This window comes from Oncorhynchus mykiss, chromosome 19, assembly GCF_057628025.1.
Source record: "Oncorhynchus mykiss isolate SJ-2025 chromosome 19, ASM5762802v1, whole genome shotgun sequence".
Lineage (NCBI taxonomy): Eukaryota > Metazoa > Chordata > Actinopteri > Salmoniformes > Salmonidae > Oncorhynchus > Oncorhynchus mykiss.
Genome location: NC_143040.1, coordinates 72,456,750 through 72,481,265, shown reverse-complemented (window position 1 = coordinate 72,481,265; position 24,516 = coordinate 72,456,750). Strand labels below are relative to the sequence as shown.

The following is a 24,516-nucleotide window of genomic DNA, read 5'->3' as shown; positions in this document are numbered from 1 at the left end:
GTTAAAGCGTATAACCCGCCCAGCCGCCTTCGGATATGTCATTACATTTAGAAACAGTGCATTGTAAAACAAATTACACACAAGCTCGCCTTTCGGTGAGCTCAGGCCATCATTATATTGACATCGCATCATTTTGGCTATATCGTTAAAAAAAAAAAGTTAACAAAAACGACATAGCTTTTTGGTCTTAATTTAAGGTTAGCAGTGTGGTTAGGTTTAACATCAGATGTTAAGAAAATAATTGTAGAAACATTCACATCGTTTAGCCATAATTATGACTTTGTAGCTGTGGTAATTAGTGACGGCCAAGCGCCATGGAGGGCATCATCTACTACTACTTACACTGAGCGTACAAAACATTAAGAACACCTGCTCTTTCCATAACAGACTGACCCGGTGAAAACTATGATGCCTTATGGATGTCACTTGTTAAATCCACTTCAATCAGCGTAGATGAAGGGGAGGAGACAGGTTAAATAATATTTTTTAAACCTTGAGAGAATTGAGACATGGATAGTGTGTGTGTGTGCCATTCAGAGGGTGAATGGGCAAGACAAAATATTTAAGTGCCTTTGAACGGGGTATGGTAGCAGGTGCCAGGCAGCAGGCGCACCGTTTTGTGTCACGAACTGCAACGCTGCTGGCCATTTTAGCATGGGCAGTGCAATTGAGGGTTTCGGACATTTTCCCACCATTTTAAAGTAGTCAAAGTTGTTACCTGGGTCGGTATTCCCGTGGGCTGTAGCCTCAATGGAGCTGCCCATGCTGTCACAGACGCTATAATGGCACAGATATAAAGATGGGTCCTCTACTTATCTCTAGTGTCCCACCCAGTTGACTACTTCAAAATGGTGATAGTCCTCAATGGCTCTGCCCATGCTAAAACAGGCTTTTGGGCACTAGAGTCCTCTATCTATCTCTATGGCCCAAGTGGCCATACAAATGTGTTATATATTGTCCAATATTGGCTAATAGTAGGCTAGGCCTTTTCTTAAACTTAAAGAATTGGGTATGGGAAGGGGGAGTTTTCCCCAAACCAAACTGGCAACCATTAGACAGCTCATCATCAGACTTGAGTTTCTTTATCATATTATAGGCTATTAATGTTGTGCAAGGTATATATCCACCATTAACCTAAGCTTACGCAAATCTGAGTAACAATTATTTTATTATAATGGTTGCCAGGTTGGGAAAATCTCCTATTTGGGAATTATTTTATGTTATGAGTGAACAGCATTATTTTAAATTTTGTTTTAAATACCCTGTTGGAATGAAAGGGTCTCACACTTGATAAGTGGGATCGTGCACCCTCATCACATTAATATTTGATAACCATCATTCAGTGCCACTTATTTTATCAGGAGCCTGTCGCTATGACAACGAGCGGAAGGCGGGGTTTGCCAGCTCTACTATAGTATCTCGAGCTCCTCTTGGTATCACGCTCCCAACACCACCCGGTGCAGATATCTCACATTGAAAGAAAGGAGAGGGGGAATGGCAGAAAAGGACAACAAGATAGAAAATGTAAGTAACCTCGTCTGGTTTTCCCTATTGCTTTGGTTGGATTACACTTTTATTTTAGATTGACGTATATTGTAATTTCGTGATTTTTCAAATGAGATTATTAGGTTATCACAAAACAACTGAATGCAACTGTTTTTTTCTTATTCACATGATTACATTTTATTGAATAAGAATGAAATCCATCTACCCGAATGGAATAATTGGTAGCAGTAATAGTGCATACTGAATTGTAGCCTGTTGTTTAGTGCTAAAGTTCGCCTGGAGCATTCTTAGAATTCTGAAAATCAATCATCAATTAAGACTGATCAGCTATTTCACTTATTTCAAAGAACCCCCTCTTCTAATCGATAAAGAAACAATGTATTGTCAACGGCGGCTGTCATTCAGCTAACCACTGTGGTGATATCTAAGAATAATATTATGTATATGTTGCATGTAGCCTTATTTCCAGCCACTATGTTTCAGGAGGAATATGTCGGGACAATAAAAGGTGGGCTGCGGCCCACGATGAGACTGGTTGTCATGGGTATTGTTAACAAGAAGCCTCAGAGGTTGGTAAACAGACACCTGCTTTCAATGTCTCTTCTGTAGCCTGAGGAAATGAATTGTTTAATTTACCGTTTTAAATCTGAGTGTGACGTGAGTGAATGAATGGACCGTCTGCGTTTGACATTTGCAAGTCCACGGTCAAGGCAGGCACAGAGACAATGGGAGGATTGTGCAGCGCATCACACCGTGTAGTTGAGTTGAGATCAGGAGGGATTGAAGACACTGCTATATCGAGATCCTATAGCTCTGGGCAATTTCAGAATACTGCAAGAGAAAATAAATATCTAAGAGTGCAAATTGTAGAATATAATTCCATGTAAAGCTTTTGAGCTTTCTGATTTTAGCAACCATGCAACAGGATTTTTAACTCTCTTTCTTCACATCTTTCTTCACTCTCTTTTGTCGTCGGGAATATTTCTATAATTGACTAATGTATTGTTTAATTCAATACGTGGGAAAAATGTCAGAACCCATGAAGTGTTCGGTGAGCTGACCTCTCTGCTAGGAGCTCTGTGCGGAGATAAGATCATTTATCCCCTATTTATCTATGGGATGGAGTGGATGACGAATAACATAAAACAATCCCAGTTCTAATGTTTGTATTTTAAAGTCACTATAGGGTTTTGATCCTTTGTGGCCTGCCCTGAAATACTTTACTCTGTAAATGATTCAGCCCTATCTGATTACGGTAGCCTGGTACTGTGCTCACAGCTTGTGGTAATGTCAAATAGACAGACGATGTCACTATTGTATCTCTCTGTAGCTGCATTTGTTTTGCTGTTTTTTATTGTCAATATCAAATTATTTCTGGTTAACAATTAAGTACCTTACTGTGATTGTTTTCTTTGCAAAGAGCCATTTCTCAAGCAATAATTTAGCTTGGACTGTTTGGGAGTGGCCTGAGTGGGGAGGGAAAAACTGAAAACTAGCTGTTATTGGCAGAGAGGTTTGGAACTCTCTTTCTTATTGGTCTATTAACTAATTTACTGTGGTGATGTCACCAGGCAGGCCAAAAGTCCATCCCAACAAAACAGGTTGAAACGTCATGCAGTCTTTACAAACAGCTCTTACATTTAAACAGCATTATTTTATATATATATATATATATATATATATATATATATATATATAATTTTCACAATTTCACAGTGTTATTTTACAACCTCATAGTGTGGGTAATAAATATATATAACACAGGAATATCACGTGTTTTGGTTTTTAAATCAACAATGTTTAGATTGTTTGCCTGAATTCTACATCTGCACCACTGTTTATTCCGCCTAGCATGGTGGTGTCCCTGTCCAGTGATCCAGTGGAAGAGGACTTTGAGGGAGACGTGGGTTTGCAGGTAAAGGTCAACTTCCTGGCTAAAGCTGTGCAGAGGAACGCCCGTCTGGCCGGGAACTGGGGGACATCAGAGAACACCTTGTCATTCTTCCCCTTTGCTGCTGGGGAGCCCTTCAAGGTATAAAGCCCACTACACTCATAGGGACGGTACATTTATAAATATAGTTCTACAATAATGAGCTGTTTAAAACACGGGCCTAGATATGTCTGGGAGCTGTTTAAAACACGGGCCTAGATATGTCTGGGAGCTGTTTAAAACACGGGCCTAGATATGTCTGGGAGCTGTTTAAAACACGGGCCTAGATATATCTGGGAGCTGTTTAAAACACAGGCCTAGATATGTCTGGGAGCTGTTTAAAACACAGGCCTAGATATGTCTGGGAGCTGTTTAAAACACGGGCCTAGATATGTCTGGGAGCTGTTTAAAACACGGGCCTAGATATGTCTGGGAGCTGTTTAAAACACGGGCCTAGATATATCTGGGAGCTGTTTAAAACACAGGCCTAGATATGTCTGGGAGCTGTTTAAAACACGGGCCTAGATATGTCTGGGAGCTGTTTAAAACACGGGCCTAGATATGTCTGGGAGCTGTTTAAAACACGGGCCTAGATATGTCTGGGAGCTGTTTAAAACACGGGCCTAGATATGTCTGGGAGCTGTTTAAAACACAGGCCTAGATATGTCTGGGAGCTGTTTAATACACGGGCCTAGATATGTCTGGGAGCTGTTTAATACACAGGCCTAGATATGTCTGGGAGCTGTTTAATACACGGGCCTAGATATGTCTGGGAGCTGTTTAATACACAGGCCTAGATATGTCTGGGAGCTGTTTAATACACGGGCCTAGATATGTCTGGGAGCTGTTTAATACACGGGCCTAGATATGTCTGGGAGCTGTTTAATACACGGGCCTAGATATGTCTGGGAGCTGTTTAATACACAGGCCTAGATATGTCTGGGAGCTGTTTAATACACGGGCCTAGATATGTCTGGGAGCTGTTTAATACACAGGCCTAGATATGTCTGGGAGCTGTTTAATACACGGGCCTAGATATGTCTGGGAGCTGTTTAATACACGGGCCTAGATATGTCTGGGAGCTGTTTAATACACGGGCCTAGATATGTCTGGGAGCTGTTTAATATACAGGCCTAGATATGTCTGGGAGCTGTTTAAAACACGGGCCTAGATATGTCTGGGAGCTGTTTAAAACACAGGCCTAGATATGTCTGGGAGCTGTTTAAAACACAGGCCTAGATATGTCTGGGAGCTGTTTAGAAAACACAGGCCTAGATATGTCTGGGAGCTGTTTAATACACAGGCCTAGATATGTCTGGGAGCTGTTTAATACACAGGCCTAGATATGTCTGGGAGCTGTTTAAAACACAGGCCTAGATATGTCTGGGAGCTGTTTAAAACACAGGCCTAGATATGTCTGGGAGCTGTTTAATACACAGGCCTAGATGTGTCTGGGAGCTGTTTAAAACACGGGCCTAGATGTGTCTGGGAGCTGTTTAATACACAGGCCTAGATGTGTCTGGGAGCTGTTTAATACACAGGCCTAGATGTGTCTGGGAGCTGTTTAATACACAGGCCTAGATATGTCTGGGAGCTGTTTAAAACACAGGCCTAGATATGTCTGGGAGCTGTTTAAAACACGGGCCTAGATGTGTCTGGGAGCTGTTTAATACACAGGCCTAGATGTGTCTGGGAGCTGTTTAATACACAGGCCTAGATATGTCTGGGAGCTGTTTAATACACAGGCCTAGATATGTCTGGGAGCTGTTTAATACACAGGCCTAGATATGTCTGGGAGCTGTTTAATACACAGGCCTAGATATGTCTGGGAGCTGTTTAAAACACAGGCCTAGATATGTCTGGGAGCTGTTTAATACACAGGCCTAGATATGTCTGGGAGCTGTTTAATACACAGGCCTAGATATGTCTGGGAGCTGTTTAATACACAGGCCTAGATATGTCTGGGAGCTGTTTAATACACAGGCCTAGATGTGTCTGGGAGCTGTTTAAAACACAGGCCTAGATATGTCTGGGAGCTGTTTAATACACAGGCCTAGATATGTCTGGGAGCTGTTTAATACACAGGCCTAGATGTGTCTGGGAGCTGTTTAAAACACAGGCCTAGATATGTCTGGGAGCTGTTTAAAACACAGGCCTAGATATGTCTGGGAGCTGTTTAAAACACAGGCCTAGATATGTCTGGGAGCTGTTTAAAACACGGGCCTAGATGTGTCTGGGAGCTGTTTAATACACAGGCCTAGATGTGTCTGGGAGCTGTTTAATACACAGGCCTAGATGTGTCTGGGAGCTGTTTAATACACAGGCCTAGATATGTCTGGGAGCTGTTTAAAACACAGGCCTAGATATGTCTGGGAGCTGTTTAAAACACGGGCCTAGATGTGTCTGGGAGCTGTTTAATAGACAGGCCTAGATGTGTCTGGGAGCTGTTTAATACACAGGCCTAGATATGTCTGGGAGCTGTTTAATACACAGGCCTAGATATGTCTGGGAGCTGTTTAAAACACGGGCCTAGATGTGTCTGGGAGCTGTTTAAAACACAGGCCTAGATGTGTCTGGGAGCTGTTTAATACACAGGCCTAGATATGTCTGGGAGCTGTTTAATACACAGGCCTGGATATGTCTGGGAGCTGTTTAAAACACAGGCCTAGATATGTCTGGGAGCTGTTTAAAACACAGGCCTAGATATGTCTGGGAGCTGTTTAATACACAGGCCTAGATATGTCTGGGAGCTGTTTAATACACAGGCCTAGATATGTCTGGGAGCTGTTTAATACACAGGTCTAGATATGTCTGGGAGCTGTTTAATACACAGGCCTAGATATGTCTGGGAGCTGTTTAAAACACAGGCCTAGATGTGTCTGGGAGCTGTTTAATACACAGGTCTAGATATGTCTGGGAGCTGTTTAATACACAGGCCTAGATATGTCTGGGAGCTGTTTAATACACAGGTCTAGATATGTCTGGGAGCTGTTTAATACACAGGCCTAGATATGTCTGGGAGCTGTTTAATACACAGGCCTAGATATGTCTGGGAGCTGTTTAATACACAGGCCTAGATATGTCTGGGAGCTGTTTAATACACAGGCCTAGATGTGTCTGGGAGCTGTTTAATACACAGGCCTAGATGTGTCTGGGAGCTGTTTAATACACAGGCCTAGATATATCTGGGAGCTGTTTAATACACAGGCCTAGATATGTCTGGGAGCTGTTTAAAACACAGGCCTAGATATGTCTGGGAGCTGTTTAAAACACAGGCCTAGATATGTCTGGGAGCTGTTTAATACACAGGCCTAGATATGTCTGGGAGCTGTTTAAAACACAGGCCTAGATATGTCTGGGAGCTGTTTAGAAAACACAGGCCTAGATATGTCTGGGAGCTGTTTAAAACACAGGCCTAGATATGTCTGGGAGCTGTTTAAAACACAGGCCTAGATATGTCTGGGAGCTGTTTAGAAAACACAGGCCTAGATATGTCTGGGAGCTGTTTAATACACAGGCCTAGATATGTCTGGGAGCTGTTTAAAACACAGGCCTAGATATGTCTGGGAGCTGTTTAAAACACAGGCCTAGATATATCTGTGAGCTGTTTAATACACAGGCCTAGATATGTCTGGGAGCTGTTTAAAACACAGGCCTAGATATGTCTGGGAGCTGTTTAAAACACAGGCCTAGATATGTCTGGGAGCTGTTTAATACACAGGCCTAGATATGTCTGGGAGCTGTTTAATACACAGGCCTAGATATGTCTGGGAGCTGTTTAATACACAGGCCTAGATGTGTCTGGGAGCTGTTTAATACACAGGCCTAGATGTGTCTGGGAGCTGTTTAATACACAGGCCTAGATATATCTGGGAGCTGTTTAATACACAGGCCTAGATATGTCTGGGAGCTGTTTAATACACAGGCCTAGATGTGTCTGGGAGCTGTTTAATACACAGGCCTAGATGTGTCTGGGAGCTGTTTAATACACAGGCCTAGATATGTCTGGGAGCTGTTTAATACACAGGCCTAGATATGTCTGGGAGCTGTTTAAAACACAGGCCTAGATATGTCTGGGAGCTGTTTAAAACACAGGCCTAGATGTGTCTGGGAGCTGTTTAAAACACAGGCCTAGATATGTCTGGGAGCTGTTTAAAACACAGGCCTAGATATATCTGGGAGCTGTTTAAAACACAGGCCTGGATATGTCTGGGAGCTGTTTAGAAAACACAGGCCTAGATATGTCTGGGAGCTGTTTAAAACACAGGCCTAGATATGTCTGGGAGCTGTTTAGAAAACACAGGCCTAGATATGTCTGGGAGCTGTTTAAAACACAGGCCTAGATATGTCTGGGAGCTGTTTAGAAAACACAGGCCTAGATATGTCTGGGAGCTGTTTAATACACAGGCCTGGATATGTCTGGGAGCTGTTTAGAAAACACAGGCCTAGATATGTCTGGGAGCTGTTTAAAACACAGGCCTAGATATATCTGGGAGCTGTTTAATACACAGGCCTGGATATGTCTGGGAGCTGTTTAAAACACAGGCCTAGATATGTCTGGGAGCTGTTTAATACACAGGCCTAGATATATCTGGGAGCTGTTTAATACACAGGCCTAGATATATCTGGGAGCTGTTTAATACACAGGCCTAGATATGTCTGGGAGCTGTTTAATACACAGGCCTAGATATATCTGGGAGCTGTTTAAAACACAGGCCTAGATATGTCTGGGAGCTGTTTAATACACAGGCCTAGATGTGTCTGGGAGCTGTTTAATACACAGGCCTAGATATGTCTGGGAGCTGTTTAAAACACAGGCCTAGATATGTCTGGGAGCTGTTTAGAAAACACAGGCCTAGATATGTCTGGGAGCTGTTTAAAACACAGGCCTAGATATGTCTGGGAGCTGTTTAAAACACAGGCCTAGATATGTCTGGGAGCTGTTTAAAACACAGGCCTAGATATGTCTGGGAGCTGTTTAAAACACAGGCCTAGATATGTCTGGGAGCTGTTTAAAACACAGGCCTAGATATGTCTGGGAGCTGTTTAATACACAGGCCTAGATATGTCTGGGAGCTGTTTAAAACACAGGCCTAGATATGTCTGGGAGCTGTTTAATACACAGGCCTAGATATGTCTGGGAGCTGTTTAATACACAGGCCTAGATATGTCTGGGAGCTGTTTAAAACACAGGCCTAGATATGTCTGGGAGCTGTTTAAAACAAAGGCCTAGATATGTCTGGGAGCTGTTTAAAACACAGGCCTAGATATGTCTGGGAGCTGTTTAAAACACAGGCCTAGATATGTCTGGGAGCTGTTTAATACACAGGCCTAGATATGTCTGGGAGCTGTTTAGAAAACACAGGCCTAGATATGTCTGGGAGCTGTTTAATACACAGGCCTAGATATATCTGGGAGCTGTTTAGAAAACACAGGCCTAGATATGTCTGGGAGCTGTTTAATACACAGGCCTAGATATGTCTGGGAGCTGTTTAAAACACAGGCCTAGATATGTTTGGGAGCTGTTTAAAACACAGGCCTAGATATGTCTGGGAGCTGTTTAAAACACAGGCCTAGATATGTCTGGGAGCTGTTTAATACACAGGCCTAGATGTATCTGGGAGCTGTTTAAAACACAGGCCTAGATATGTCTGGGAGCTGTTTAAAACATGGGCCTAGATATGTCTGGGAGCTGTTTAAAACACAGGCCTAGATATGTCTGGGAGCTGTTTAAAACACGGGCCTAGATATGTCTGGGAGCTGTTTAATACACAGGCCTAGATGTGTCTGGGAGCTGTTTAATACACAGGCCTAGATATGTCTGGGAGCTGTTTAAAACACGGGCCTAGATATGTCTGGGAGCTGTTTAAAACACAGGCCTAGATATGTCTGGGAGCTGTTTAAAACACGGGCCTAGATATGTCTGGGAGCTGTTTAATACACAGGCCTAGATGTGTCTGGGGGCTGTTTAAAACACAGGCCTAGATATGTCTGGGAGCTGTTTAAAAAACGGGCCTAGATATGTCTGTGTATTTAACAGCTCCCAGCCAGAGAATGCCGAGAGGGTGCAAAGCTGTCATCAAGGCAAACGGTGGCTACTTTGAAGAATCTCAAATATAAAATATATTTTGATTTGTTTTTTTGGTCACTACATGATTACTACATGTGTGTTATTTTATAGTTGTGATGTCTTCACTATTATTCTACAATATAGAAAATAGTAAAAATAAAGAAAAACCCTTGAATGAGCAGGTATTCTAAAACCTTTGACCGGTAGTGTACATATGCACTAATACATAGATCTACACTAATACACAGATCTACACTAATACATAGATCTACACTAATACATAGATCTACACTAATACATAGATCTACACTAATACACAGATCTACACTAATACACAGATCTACACTAATACATAGATCTACACTAATACATAGATCTACACTAATACATAGATCTACACTAATACACAGATCTACACTAATACAAAGATCTACACTAATACATAGATCTACACTAATACACAGATCTACACTAATACACAGATCTACACTAATACACATATCTACACTAATACACAGACCTACACTAATACACAGATCTACACTAATACATAGATCTACACTAATACATAGATCTACACTAATACACATATCTACACTAATACACAGATCTACACTAATACACAGATCTACACTAATACATAGATCTACACTAATACATAGATCTACACTAATACACAGATCTACACTAATACACAGACCTACACTAATACACAGATCTACACTAATACATAGATCTACACTAATACACATATCTACACTAATACACAGATCTACACTAATACATTGATCTACACTAATACATAGATCTACACTAATACACAGATCTACACTAATACATAGATATACACTAATACACAGATCTACACTAATACACAGATCTACACTAATACACATATCTACACTAATACATAGATCTACACTAATACACAGATCTACACTAATACATAGATCTACACGAATACACAGATCTACACTAATACACAGATCTACACTAATACACAGATCTACACTAATACACAGATCTACACTAATACACAGATCTACACTAATACACATATTTACACTAATACACAGATCTACACTAATACACAGATCTACACTAATACACAGATCTACACTAATACACAGATTTACACTAATACACAGATCTACACTAATAGAGAGATCTACACTAATACACAGATCTACACTAATACACAGATCTACACTAATACACAGATCTACACTAATAGAGAGAGTTCCACTAATACATAGATCTACACTAATACACATATCTACACTAATACACTGATCTACACTAATAGAGAGATCTACACTAATACACAGATCTACACTAATACACAGATATACACTAATACACAGATCTACACTAATACATACAGGTAACTGCCAAAATGAGGGAAGTATATTACGAGTGGGTGCTTCCACACAGGTGTGGTTCCTGAGTTAATTAAGCAATTAACATCCCATCATGCTTAGAGTCATGTATAGAAATGCTATACATGCTATACATTTAGCTACCATGGCTATGCCACCATAGGATGACAATGCACAAGCCACGAGTGGTCACTGAATGGTTTGATGAGCATGAAAAGGATATAAACCATATGCCGTGGCCCTCTCAGTCACCAGATCTCAAACAAATGTAACACTTATGGGGCTTAATCATACATACATGTCAGCCTACATTAATACACAGGCCAGCAGTCATACACAGGCCAGTAGTCACACACAGGCCAGCAGTCACACACAGGCCAGCAGTCACACACAGGCCAGCAGTCACACACAGGCCAGCAGTCATACATGTCAGCCTACATTAATACACAGGCCAGCAGTCATACACAGGCCAGCAGTCACACACAGGCCAGCAGTCACACACAGGCCAGCAGTCACACACAGGCCAGCAGTCACACACAGGCCAGCAGTCACACACAGGCCAGCAGTCATACATGTCAGCCTACATTAATACACAGGCCAGCAGTCATACACAGGCCAGCAGTCACACACAGGCCAGCAGTCACACACAGGCCAGCAGTCATACATGTCAGCCTACATTAATACACAGGCCAGCAGTCACACACAGGCCAGCAGTCATACACAGGCCAGCAGTCATACATGTCAGCCTACATTAATACACAGGCCAGCAGTCATACACAGGCCAGCAGTCACACACAGGCCAGCAGTCACACACAGGCCAGCAGTCATACATGTCAGCCTACATTAATACACAGGCCAGCAGTCACACACAGGCCAGCAGTCATACACAGGCCAGCAGTCATACGTCAGCCTACATTAATACACAGGCCAGCAGTCATACATGTCAGGCTACATTAATACACAGGCCAGCAGTCAAACGCAGGCCAGCAGTCACACACAGGCCAGCAGTCATACACAGGCCAGCAGTCATACGTCAGCCTACATTAATACACAGGACAGCAGTCATACATGTCAGCCTACATTAATACACAGGCCAGCAGTCATACATGTCAGCCTACATTAATACACAGGCCAGCAGTCAAACGCAGGCCAGCAGTCATACACAGGCCAGCAGTCATACACAGGCCAGCAGTCACACACAGGCCAGCAGTCACACACAGGCCAGCAGTCACACACAGGCCAGCAGTCATACATGTCAGCCTACATTAATACACAGGCCAGCAGTCATACACAGGCCAGCAGTCACACACAGGCCAGCAGTCACACACAGGCCAGCAGTCATACATGTCAGCCTACATTAATACACAGGCCAGCAGTCACACACAGGCCAGCAGTCATACACAGGCCAGCAGTCATACGTCAGCCTACATTAATACACAGGCCAGCAGTCATACATGTCAGGCTACATTAATACACAGGCCAGCAGTCAAACACAGGCCAGCAGTCATACACAGGCCAGCAGTCATACATGTCAGCCTATATTAATACACAGGCCAGCAGTCATACACAGGCCAGCAGTCATACACAGGCCAGCAGTCAAACGCAGACCAGCAGTCAAACATGTCAGCCTATATTAATACACAGGCCAGCAGTCATACATGTCAGCCTATAGGGGCGGCAGGGTAGCCTAGTGGTTAGAGCGTTGGACTAGTAACCGGAAGGTTGCGAGTTCAAACCCCCGAGCTGACAAGGTACAAATCTGTCGTTCTGCCCCTGAACAGGCAGTTAACCCACTGTTCCCAGGCCGTCATTGAAAATAAGAATTTGTTCTTAACTGACTTGCCTGGTTAAATAAAGGTAAAATAAAAAAAATAAATAAAAAATATTAATACACAGGCCAGCAGTCACACACACAGGCCAGCAGTCACACACAGGCCAGCAGTCATACATGTCAGCCTACATTAATACACAGGCCAGCAGTCATACATGTCAGGCTACATTAATACACAGGCCAGCAGTCAAACGCAGGCCAGCAGTCATACACAGGCCAGCAGTCAAACGCAGGCCCGCAGTCATACACAGGCCAGCAGTCAAACGCAGGCCAGCAGGCAAACACAGGCCAGCAGTCATACACAGACCAGCAGTCATACACAGGCCAGCAGTCAAACGCAGGCCAGCAGTCATACACAGGCCAGCAGTCAAACACAGGCCAGCAGTCATACACAGGCCAGCAGTCATACATGTCAGCCTATATTAATACACAGGCCAGCAGTCACACACAGGCCAGCAGTCAAACACAGGCCAGCAGTCATACACAGGCCAGCAGTCAAACGCAGGCCAGCAGTCATACATGTCAGCCTATATTAATACACAGGCCAGCAGTCATACACAGGCCAGCAGTCATACTCAGGCCAGCAGTCATACATGTCGGCCTACATTAATGCACAGGCCAGCAGTCACACACAGGCCAGCAGTCAAACACAGGCCAGCAGTCAAACACAGGCCAGCAGTCATACATGTCGGCCTACATTAATACACAGACCAGCAGTCACACACAGGCCAGCAGTCAAACACAGGCCAGCAGTCATACACGGGCCAGCAGTCATGCTACAGTCACAGTCAGGTCAAGGTACAGCCTACAGTCATCCTACAATATTAGATAGGCCTACAGTCATCCTACAATATTAGATAGGTCTACAGTCATCCTACACTATTAGATAGGTCTACAGTCATCCTACAATATTAGATAGGTCTACAGTCATCCTACAATATTAGATAGGTCTACAGTCATCCTACAATATTAGATAGGTCTACAGTCATCCTACAATATTAGATAGGCCTACAGTCATCCTACAATATTAGATAGGTCTACAGTCATCCTACAATATTAGATAGGTCTACAGTCATCCTACAATATTAGATAGGTCTACAGTCATCCTACACTATTAGATAGGTCTACAGTCATCCTACAATATTAGATAGGTCTACAGTCATCCTACACTATTAGATAGGTCTACAGTCATCCTACAATATTAGATAGGTCTACAGTCATCCTACAATATTAGATAGGTCTACAGTCATCCTACAATATTAGATAGGTCTACAGTCATCCTACAATATTAGATAGGTCTACAGTCATCCTACACTATTAGATAGGTCTACAGTCATCCTACAATATTAGATAGGTCTACAGTCATCCTACAATATTAGATAGGTCTACAGGCATCCTACAATATTAGATAGGTCTACAGTCATCCTACACTATTAGATAGGTCTACAGTCATCCTACAATATTAGATAGGTCTACAGTCATCCTACAATATTAGATAGGTCTACAGACATCCTACAATATTAGATAGGTCTACAGACATCCTACAATATTAGATAGGTCTACAGTCATCCTACAATATTAGATAGGTCTACAGTCATCCTACAATATTAGATAGGTCTACAGTCATCCTACAATATTAGATAGGTCTACAGTCATCCTACAATATTAGATAGGTCTACAGACATCCTACAATATTAGATAGGTCTACAGTTATAGACAGGCCTACAGTCATCCTACAATATTAGATAGGTCTACAGACATCCTACAATATTAGATAGGTCTACAGACATCCTACAATATTAGATAGGTCTACAGTCATCCTACAATATTAGATAGGTCTACAGACATCCTACAATATTAGATAGGTCTACAGTTATAGACAGGCCTACAGACATCCTACAATATTAGATAGGTCTACAGTTATAGACAGGCCTACAGTCATCCTACAATATTAGATAGGTCTACAGTCATCCTACACTATTAGATAGGTCTACAGGCATCCTACAATATTAGATAGGTCTACAGTTATAGACAGGCCTACAGTCATCCTACAATATTAGATAGGTCTACAGTCATCCTACAATATTAGATAGGTCTACAGACATCCTACACTATTAGATAGGTCTACAGGCATCCTACAATATTAGATAGGTCTACAGTTATAGACAGGCCTACAGTCATCCTACAATATTAGATAGGTCTACAGTCATCCTACAATATTAGATAGGTCTACAGACATCCTACACTATTAGATAGGTCTACAGGCATCCTACAATATTAGATAGGTCTACAGTCATCCTACAATATTAGATAGGTCTACAGTTATAGACAGGCCTACAGTCATCCTACACTATTAGATAGGTCTACAGTTATAGACAGGCCTACAGTCATCCTACACTATTAGATAGGTCTACAGTTATAGACAGGTCTACAGTCATCCTACACTATTAGATAGGTCTACAGTTATAGACAGGCCTACAGTCATCCTACACTATTAGATAGGTCTACAGTCATCCTACAATATTAGATAGGTCTACAGTCATCCTACAATATTAGATAGGTCTACAGTCATCCTACAATATTAGATAGGTCTACAGTCATCCTACACTATTAGATAGGTCTACAGTCATCCTACAATATTAGATAGGTCTACAGTTATAGACAGGCCTACAGTCATCCTACACTATTAGATAGGTCTACAGTTATAGACAGGTCTACAGTCATCCTACACTATTAGATAGGTCTACAGTTATAGACAGGTCTACAGTCATCCTACACTATTAGATAGGTCTACAGTCATCCTACAATATTAGATAGGTCTACAGTTATAGACAGGCCTACAGTCATCCTACAATATTAGATAGGTCTACAGTTATAGACAGGTCTACAGTCATCCTACACTATTAGATAGGTCTACAGTTATAGACAGGCCTACAGTCATCCTACACTATTAGATAGGTCTACAGTTATAGACAGGCCTACAGTCATCCTACACTATTAGATAGGTCTACAGTCATCCTACACTATTAGATAGGTCTACAGTTATAGACAGGCCTACAGTCATCCTACAATATTAGATAGGTCTACAGTCATCCTACACTATTAGATAGGTCTACAGTTATAGACAGGCCTACAGTCATCCTACAATATTAGATAGGTCTACAGTCATCCTACACTATTAGATAGGTCTACAGTTATAGACAGGCCTACAGTCATCCTACACTATTAGATAGGTCTACAGTCATCCTACACTATTAGATAGGTCTACAGTCATCCTACACTATTAGATAGGTCTACAGTTATAGACAGGCCTACAGTCATCCTACACTATTAGATAGGTCTACAGTCATCCTACACTATTAGATAGGTCTACAGTTATAGACAGGCCTACAGTCATCCTACACTATTAGATAGGTCTACAGTCATCCTACACTATTAGATAGGTCTACAGTTATAGACAGGCCTACAGTCATCCTACACTATTAGATTGGTCTACAGTTATAGACAGGCCTACACTATTAGATAGGTCTACAGTTATAGACAGGCCTACACTATTAGATAGGTCTACAGTTATAGACAGGCCTACACTATTAGATAGGTCTACAGTCATCCTACACTATTAGATAGGTCTACAGTTATAGACAGGCCTACACTATTAGATAGGTCTACAGTTATAGACAGGCCTACACTATTAGATAGGTCTACAGTTATAGACAGGCCTACACTATTAGATAGGTCTACAGTCATCCTACACTATTAGATAGGTCTACAGTTATAGACAGGCCTACACTATTAGATAGGTCTACAGTTATAGACAGGCCTACACTATTAGATAGGTCTACAGTTATAGACAGGCCTACACTATTAGATAGGTCTACAGTCATCCTACACTATTAGATAGGTCTACAGTTATAGACAGGCCTACACTATTAGATAGGTCTACAGTTATAGACAGGCCTACACTATTAGATAGGTCTACAGTTATAGACAGGCCTACACTATTAGATAGGTCTACAGTTATAGACAGGCCTACACTATTAGATAGGTCTACAGTTATAGACAGGCCTACACTATTAGATAGGTCTACAGTTATAGACAGGCCTACACTATTAGATAGGTCTACAGTTATAGACAGGCCTACACTATTAGATAGGTCTACAGTCATCCTACACTATTAGATAGGTCTACAGTTATAGACAGGCCTACACTATTAGATAGGTCTACAGTTATAGACAGGCCTACACTATTAGATAGGTCTACAGTTATAGACAGGCCTACACTATTAGATAGGTCTACAGTTATAGACAGGCCTACACTATTAGATAGGTCTACAGTTATAGACAGGCCTACACTATTAGATAGGTCTACAGTTATAGACAGGCCTACACTATTAGATAGGTCTACAGTCATCCTACACTATTAGATAGGTCTACAGTTATAGACAGGCCTACACTATTAGATAGGTCTACAGTTATAGACAGGCCTACACTATTAGATAGGTCTACAGTTATAGACAGGCCTACACTATTAGATAGGTCTACAGTTATAGACAGGCCTACACTATTAGATAGGTCTACAGTTATAGACAGGCCTACACTATTAGATAGGTCTACAGTTATAGACAGGCCTACACTATTAGATAGGTCTACAGTCATCCTACACTATTAGATAGGTCTACAGTTATAGACAGGCCTACACTATTAGATAGGTCTACAGTTATAGACAGGCCTACACTATTAGATAGGTCTACAGTTATAGACAGGCCTACACTATTAGATAGGTCTACAGTTATAGACAGGCCTACACTATTAGATAGGTCTACAGTTATAGACAGGCCTACAGTCATCCTACAATATTAGATAGGTCTACAGTTATAGACAGGCCTACAATATTAGATAGGTCTACAGTTATAGACAGGCCTACACTATTAGATAGGTCTACAGTTATAGACAGGCCTACACTATTAGATAGGTCTACAGTTATAGACAGGCCTACAATATTAGATAGGTCTACAGTCATCCTACACTATTAGATAGGTCTACAGTTATAGACAGGCCTACACTATTAGATAGGTCTACAGTTATAGACAGGCCTACACTATTAGATAGGTCTACAGTTATAGACAGGCCTACACTATTAGATAGGTCTACAGTTATAGACAGGCCTACAATATTAGATAGGTCTACAGTCATCCTACACTATTAGATAGGTCTACAGTTATAGACAGGCCTACACTATTAGATAGGTCTACAGTTATAGACAGGCCTACAATATTAGATAGGTCTACAGTCATCCTACACTATTAGATAGGTCTACAGTTATAGACAGGCCTACAGTCATCCTACAATATTAGATAGGTCTACAGTCATCCTACACTATTAGATAGGTCTACAGTTATAGACAGGCCTACAGTCATCCTACAATATTAGATAGGCCTACAGTCATCCTACACTATTAGATAGGTCTACAGTTATAGACAGGCCTACAGTCATCCTACACTATTAGATAGGTCTACAGTTATAGACAGGCCTACAGTCATCCTACACTATTAGATAGGTCTACAGTTATAGACAGGCCTACAGTCATCCTACACTATTAGATAGGTCTACAGTCATCCTACACTATTAGATAGGTCTACAGTCATCCTACACTATTAGATAGGTCTACAGTCATCCTACACTATTAGATAGGTCTACAGTTATAGACAGGCCTACAGTCATCCTACACTATTAGATAGGTCTACAGTTATAGACAGGCCTACAGTCATCCTACACTATTAGATAGGTCTACAGTTATAGACAGGTCTACAGTCATCCTACAATATTAGATAGGTCTACAGTCATCCTACACTATTAGATAGGTCTACAGTTATAGACAGGCCTACAGTCATCCTACAATATTAGATAGGTCTACAGTCATCCTACACTATTAGATAGGTCTACAGTTATAGACAGGCCTACAGTCATCCTACAATATTAGATAGGCCTACAGTCATCCTACACTATTAGATAGGTCTACAGTTATAGACAGGCCTACAGTCATCCTACACTATTAGATAGGTCTACAGTTATAGACAGGCCTACAGTCATCCTACACTATTAGATAGGTCTACAGTTATAGACAGGCCTACAGTCATCCTACACTATTAGATAGGTCTACAGTCATCCTACACTATTAGATAGGTCTACAGTCATCCTACACTATTAGATAGGTCTACAGTCATCCTACACTATTAGATAGGTCTACAGTTATAGACAGGCCTACAGTCATCCTACACTATTAGATAGGTCTACAGTTATAGACAGGCCTACAGTCATCCTACACTATTAGATAGGTCTACAGTTATAGACAGGCCTACAGTCATCCTACACTATTAGATAGGTCTACAGTCATCCTACACTATTAGATAGGTCTACAGTCATCCTACACTATTAGATAGGTCTACAGTCATCCTACACTATTAGATAGGTCTACAGTTATAGACAGGCCTACAGTCATCCTACACTATTAGATAGGTCTACAGTCATCCTACACTATTAGATAGGTCTACAGTTATAGACAGGCCTACAGTCATCCTACACTATTAGATAGGTCTACAGTTATAGACAGGCCTACAGTCATCCTACACTATTAGATAGGTCTACAGTTATAGACAGGCCTACAATATTAGATAGGTCTACAGTTATAGACAGGCCTACACTATTAGATAGGTCTACAGTTATAGACAGGCCTACACTATTAGATAGGTCTACAGTTATAGACAGGCCTACACTATTAGATAGGTCTACAGTTATAGACAGGCCTACACTATTAGATAGGTCTACAGTTATAGACAGGCCTACACTATTAGATAGGTCTACAGTTATAGACAGGCCTACACTATTAGATAGGTCTACAGTCATCCTACACTATTAGATAGGTCTACAGTCATCCTACACTATTAGATAGGTCTACAGTTATAGACAGGCCTACAGTCATCCTACACTATTAGATAGGTCTACAGTTATAGACAGGCCTACAGTCATCCTACACTATTAGATAGGTCTACAGTTATAGACAGGCCTACACTATTAGATAGGTCTACAGTTATAGACAGGCCTACACTATTAGATAGGTCTACAGTTATAGACAGGTCTACAGTCATCCTACACTATTAGATAGGTCTACAGTCATCCTACACTATTAGATAGGTCTACAGTTATAGACAGGCCTACAGTCATCCTACACTATTAGATAGGTCTACAGTTATAGACAGGTCTACAGTCATCCTACACTATTAGATAGGTCTACAGTCATCCTACACTATTAGATAGGTCTACAGTCATCCTACACTATTAGATAGGTCTACAGTCATCCTACAATATTAGATAGGTCTACAGACATCCTACAATATTAGATAGGTCTACAGTTATAGACAGGCCTACAGTCATCCTACACTATTAGATAGGTCTACAGTTATAGACAGGTCTACAGTCATCCTACACTATTAGATAGGTCTACAGTTATAGACAGGCCTACAGTCATCCTACAATATTAGATAGGTCTACAGTCATCCTACACTATTAGATAGGTCTACAGTCATAGACAGGTCTACAGTCATCCTACACTATTAGATAGGTCTACAGTTATAGACAGGTCTACAGTCATCCTACACTATTAGATAGGTCTACAGTTATAGACAGGCCTACAGTCATCCTACAATATTAGATAGGTCTACAGTCATCCTACAATATTAGATAGGTCTACAGACATCCTACAATATTAGATAGGTCTACAGTTATAGACAGGCCTACAGTCATCCTACACTATTAGATAGGTCTACAGTTATAGACAGGTCTACAGTCATCCTACACTATTAGATAGGTCTACAGTTATAGACAGGTCTACAGTCATCCTACACTATTAGATAGGTCTACAGTCATCCTACAATATTAGATAGGTCTACAGTTATAGACAGGCCTACAGTCATCCTACAATATTAGATAGGTCTACAGTTATAGACAGGCCTACAGTCATCCTACACTATTAGATAGGTCTACAGTTATAGACAGGTCTACAGTCATCCTACACTATTAGATAGGTCTACAGTTATAGACAGGCCTACAGTCATCCTACAATATTAGATAGGTCTACAGTTATAGACAGGCCTACAGTCATCCTACACTATTAGATAGGTCTACAGTTATAGACAGGTCTACAGTCATCCTACACTATTAGATAGGTCTACAGTTATAGACAGGCCTACAGTCATCCTACACTATTAGATAGGTCTACAGTCATCCTACACTATTAGATAGGTCTACAGTTATAGACAGGCCTACAGTCATCCTACACTATTAGATAGGTCTACAGTCATCCTACACTATTAGATAGGTCTACAGTTATAGACAGGCCTACACTATTAGATAGGTCTACAGTTATAGACAGGCCTACACTATTAGATAGGTCTACAGTTATAGACAGGCCTACACTATTAGATAGGTCTACAGTTATAGACAGGCCTACACTATTAGATAGGTCTACAGTTATAGACAGGCCTACACTAATAGATAGGTCTACAGTTATAGACAGGCCTACACTATTAGATAGGTCTACAGTTATAGACAGGCCTACAGTCATCCTACACTATTAGATAGGTCTACAGTTATAGACAGGCCTACACTATTAGATAGGTCTACAGTTATAGACAGGCCTACACTAATAGATAGGTCTACAGTTATAGACAGGCCTACACTATTAGATAGGTCTACAGTTATAGACAGGCCTACAGTCATCCTACACTATTAGATAGGTCTACAGTTATAGACAGGCCTACACTAATAGATAGGTCTACAGTTATAGACAGGCCTACACTATTAGATAGGTCTACAGTTATAGACAGGCCTACAGTCATCCTACACTATTAGATAGGTCTACAGTTATAGACAGGCCTACACTATTAGATAGGTCTACAGTTATAGACAGGTCTACAGTCATCCTACACTATTAGATAGGTCTACAGTCATCCTACACTATTAGATAGGTCTACAGTTATAGACAGGCCTACAGTCATCCTACACTATTAGATAGGTCTACAGTTATAGACAGGTCTACAGTCATCCTACACTATTAGATAGGTCTACAGTCATCCTACACTATTAGATAGGTCTACAGTCATCCTACACTATTAGATAGGTCTACAGTCATCCTACAATATTAGATAGGTCTACAGACATCCTACAATATTAGATAGGTCTACAGTTATAGACAGGCCTACAGTCATCCTACACTATTAGATAGGTCTACAGTTATAGACAGGTCTACAGTCATCCTACACTATTAGATAGGTCTACAGTTATAGACAGGCCTACAGTCATCCTACAATATTAGATAGGTCTACAGTCATCCTACACTATTAGATAGGTCTACAGTCATAGACAGGTCTACAGTCATCCTACACTATTAGATAGGTCTACAGTTATAGACAGGTCTACAGTCATCCTACACTATTAGATAGGTCTACAGTTATAGACAGGCCTACAGTCATCCTACAATATTAGATAGGTCTACAGTCATCCTACAATATTAGATAGGTCTACAGACATCCTACAATATTAGATAGGTCTACAGTTATAGACAGGCCTACAGTCATCCTACACTATTAGATAGGTCTACAGTTATAGACAGGTCTACAGTCATCCTACACTATTAGATAGGTCTACAGTTATAGACAGGTCTACAGTCATCCTACACTATTAGATAGGTCTACAGTCATCCTACAATATTAGATAGGTCTACAGTTATAGACAGGCCTACAGTCATCCTACAATATTAGATAGGTCTACAGTTATAGACAGGCCTACAGTCATCCTACACTATTAGATAGGTCTACAGTTATAGACAGGTCTACAGTCATCCTACACTATTAGATAGGTCTACAGTTATAGACAGGCCTACAGTCATCCTACAATATTAGATAGGTCTACAGTTATAGACAGGCCTACAGTCATCCTACACTATTAGATAGGTCTACAGTTATAGACAGGTCTACAGTCATCCTACACTATTAGATAGGTCTACAGTTATAGACAGGCCTACAGTCATCCTACACTATTAGATAGGTCTACAGTCATCCTACACTATTAGATAGGTCTACAGTTATAGACAGGCCTACAGTCATCCTACACTATTAGATAGGTCTACAGTCATCCTACACTATTAGATAGGTCTACAGTTATAGACAGGCCTACACTATTAGATAGGTCTACAGTTATAGACAGGCCTACACTATTAGATAGGTCTACAGTTATAGACAGGCCTACACTATTAGATAGGTCTACAGTTATAGACAGGCCTACACTATTAGATAGGTCTACAGTTATAGACAGGCCTACACTAATAGATAGGTCTACAGTTATAGACAGGCCTACACTATTAGATAGGTCTACAGTTATAGACAGGCCTACAGTCATCCTACACTATTAGATAGGTCTACAGTTATAGACAGGCCTACACTATTAGATAGGTCTACAGTTATAGACAGGCCTACACTAATAGATAGGTCTACAGTTATAGACAGGCCTACACTATTAGATAGGTCTACAGTTATAGACAGGCCTACAGTCATCCTACACTATTAGATAGGTCTACAGTTATAGACAGGCCTACACTATTAGATAGGTCTACAGTTATAGACAGGCCTACACTAATAGATAGGTCTACAGTTATAGACAGGCCTACACTATTAGATAGGTCTACAGTTATAGACAGGTCTACAGTCATCCTACACTATTAGATAGGTCTACAGTTATAGACAGGCCTACAGTCATCCTACAATATTAGATAGGTCTACAGTTATAGACAGGCCTACAGTCATCCTACACTATTAGATAGGTCTACAGTTATAGACAGGTCTACAGTCATCCTACACTATTAGATAGGTCTACAGTTATAGACAGGCCTACAGTCATCCTACACTATTAGATAGGTCTACAGTCATCCTACACTATTAGATAGGTCTACAGTTATAGACAGGCCTACAGTCATCCTACACTATTAGATAGGTCTACAGTCATCCTACACTATTAGATAGGTCTACAGTTATAGACAGGCCTACACTATTAGATAGGTCTACAGTTATAGACAGGCCTACACTATTAGATAGGTCTACAGTTATAGACAGGCCTACACTATTAGATAGGTCTACAGTTATAGACAGGCCTACACTATTAGATAGGTCTACAGTTATAGACAGGCCTACACTATTAGATAGGTCTACAGTTATAGACAGGCCTACACTATTAGATAGGTCTACAGTCATCCTACACTATTAGATAGGTCTACAGTCATCCTACACTATTAGATAGGTCTACAGTCATCCTACACTATTAGATAGGTCTACAGTTATAGACAGGCCTACACTATTAGATAGGTCTACAGTTATAGACAGGCCTACACTATTAGATAGGTCTACAGTTATAGACAGGCCTACACTATTAGATAGGTCTACAGTTATAGACAGGTCTACAGTCATCCTACACTATTAGACAGGCCTACAGTTATAGACAGGCCTACACTATTAGATAGGTCTACAGTTATAGACAGGCCTACACTATTAGATAGGTCTACAGTCATCCTACACTATTAGATAGGTCTACAGTTATAGACAGGCCTACACTATTAGATAGGTCTACAGTTATAGACAGGCCTACACTATTAGATAGGTCTACAGTTATAGACAGGCCTACACTATTAGATAGGTCTACAGTTATAGACAGGTCTACAGTCATCCTACACTATTAGACAGGCCTACAGTTATAGA

The 24,516-nt window shown here is 41.0% G+C and overlaps 1 protein-coding gene across 1 annotated transcript in view; it reads left to right on the top strand.

Annotated features, from left to right (window-relative positions):
- The first annotated feature begins 1,343 nt into the window (after positions 1-1,343).
- The window catches only part of si:ch211-10a23.2 (GLECT and Gal-bind_lectin domain-containing protein), a 27,527-nt gene continuing 4,354 nt past the window's right edge, over positions 1,344-24,516 (top strand). The window contains exons 1-3 of the mRNA XM_036955364.2: positions 1,344-1,524; positions 1,990-2,075; positions 3,358-3,538. Of these exons, the coding sequence (XP_036811259.1) occupies positions 1,495-1,524; positions 1,990-2,075; positions 3,358-3,538 (297 nt within the window). The 5' untranslated portion in view covers positions 1,344-1,494. The remainder of the gene's footprint in view (positions 1,525-1,989; positions 2,076-3,357; positions 3,539-24,516) is intronic.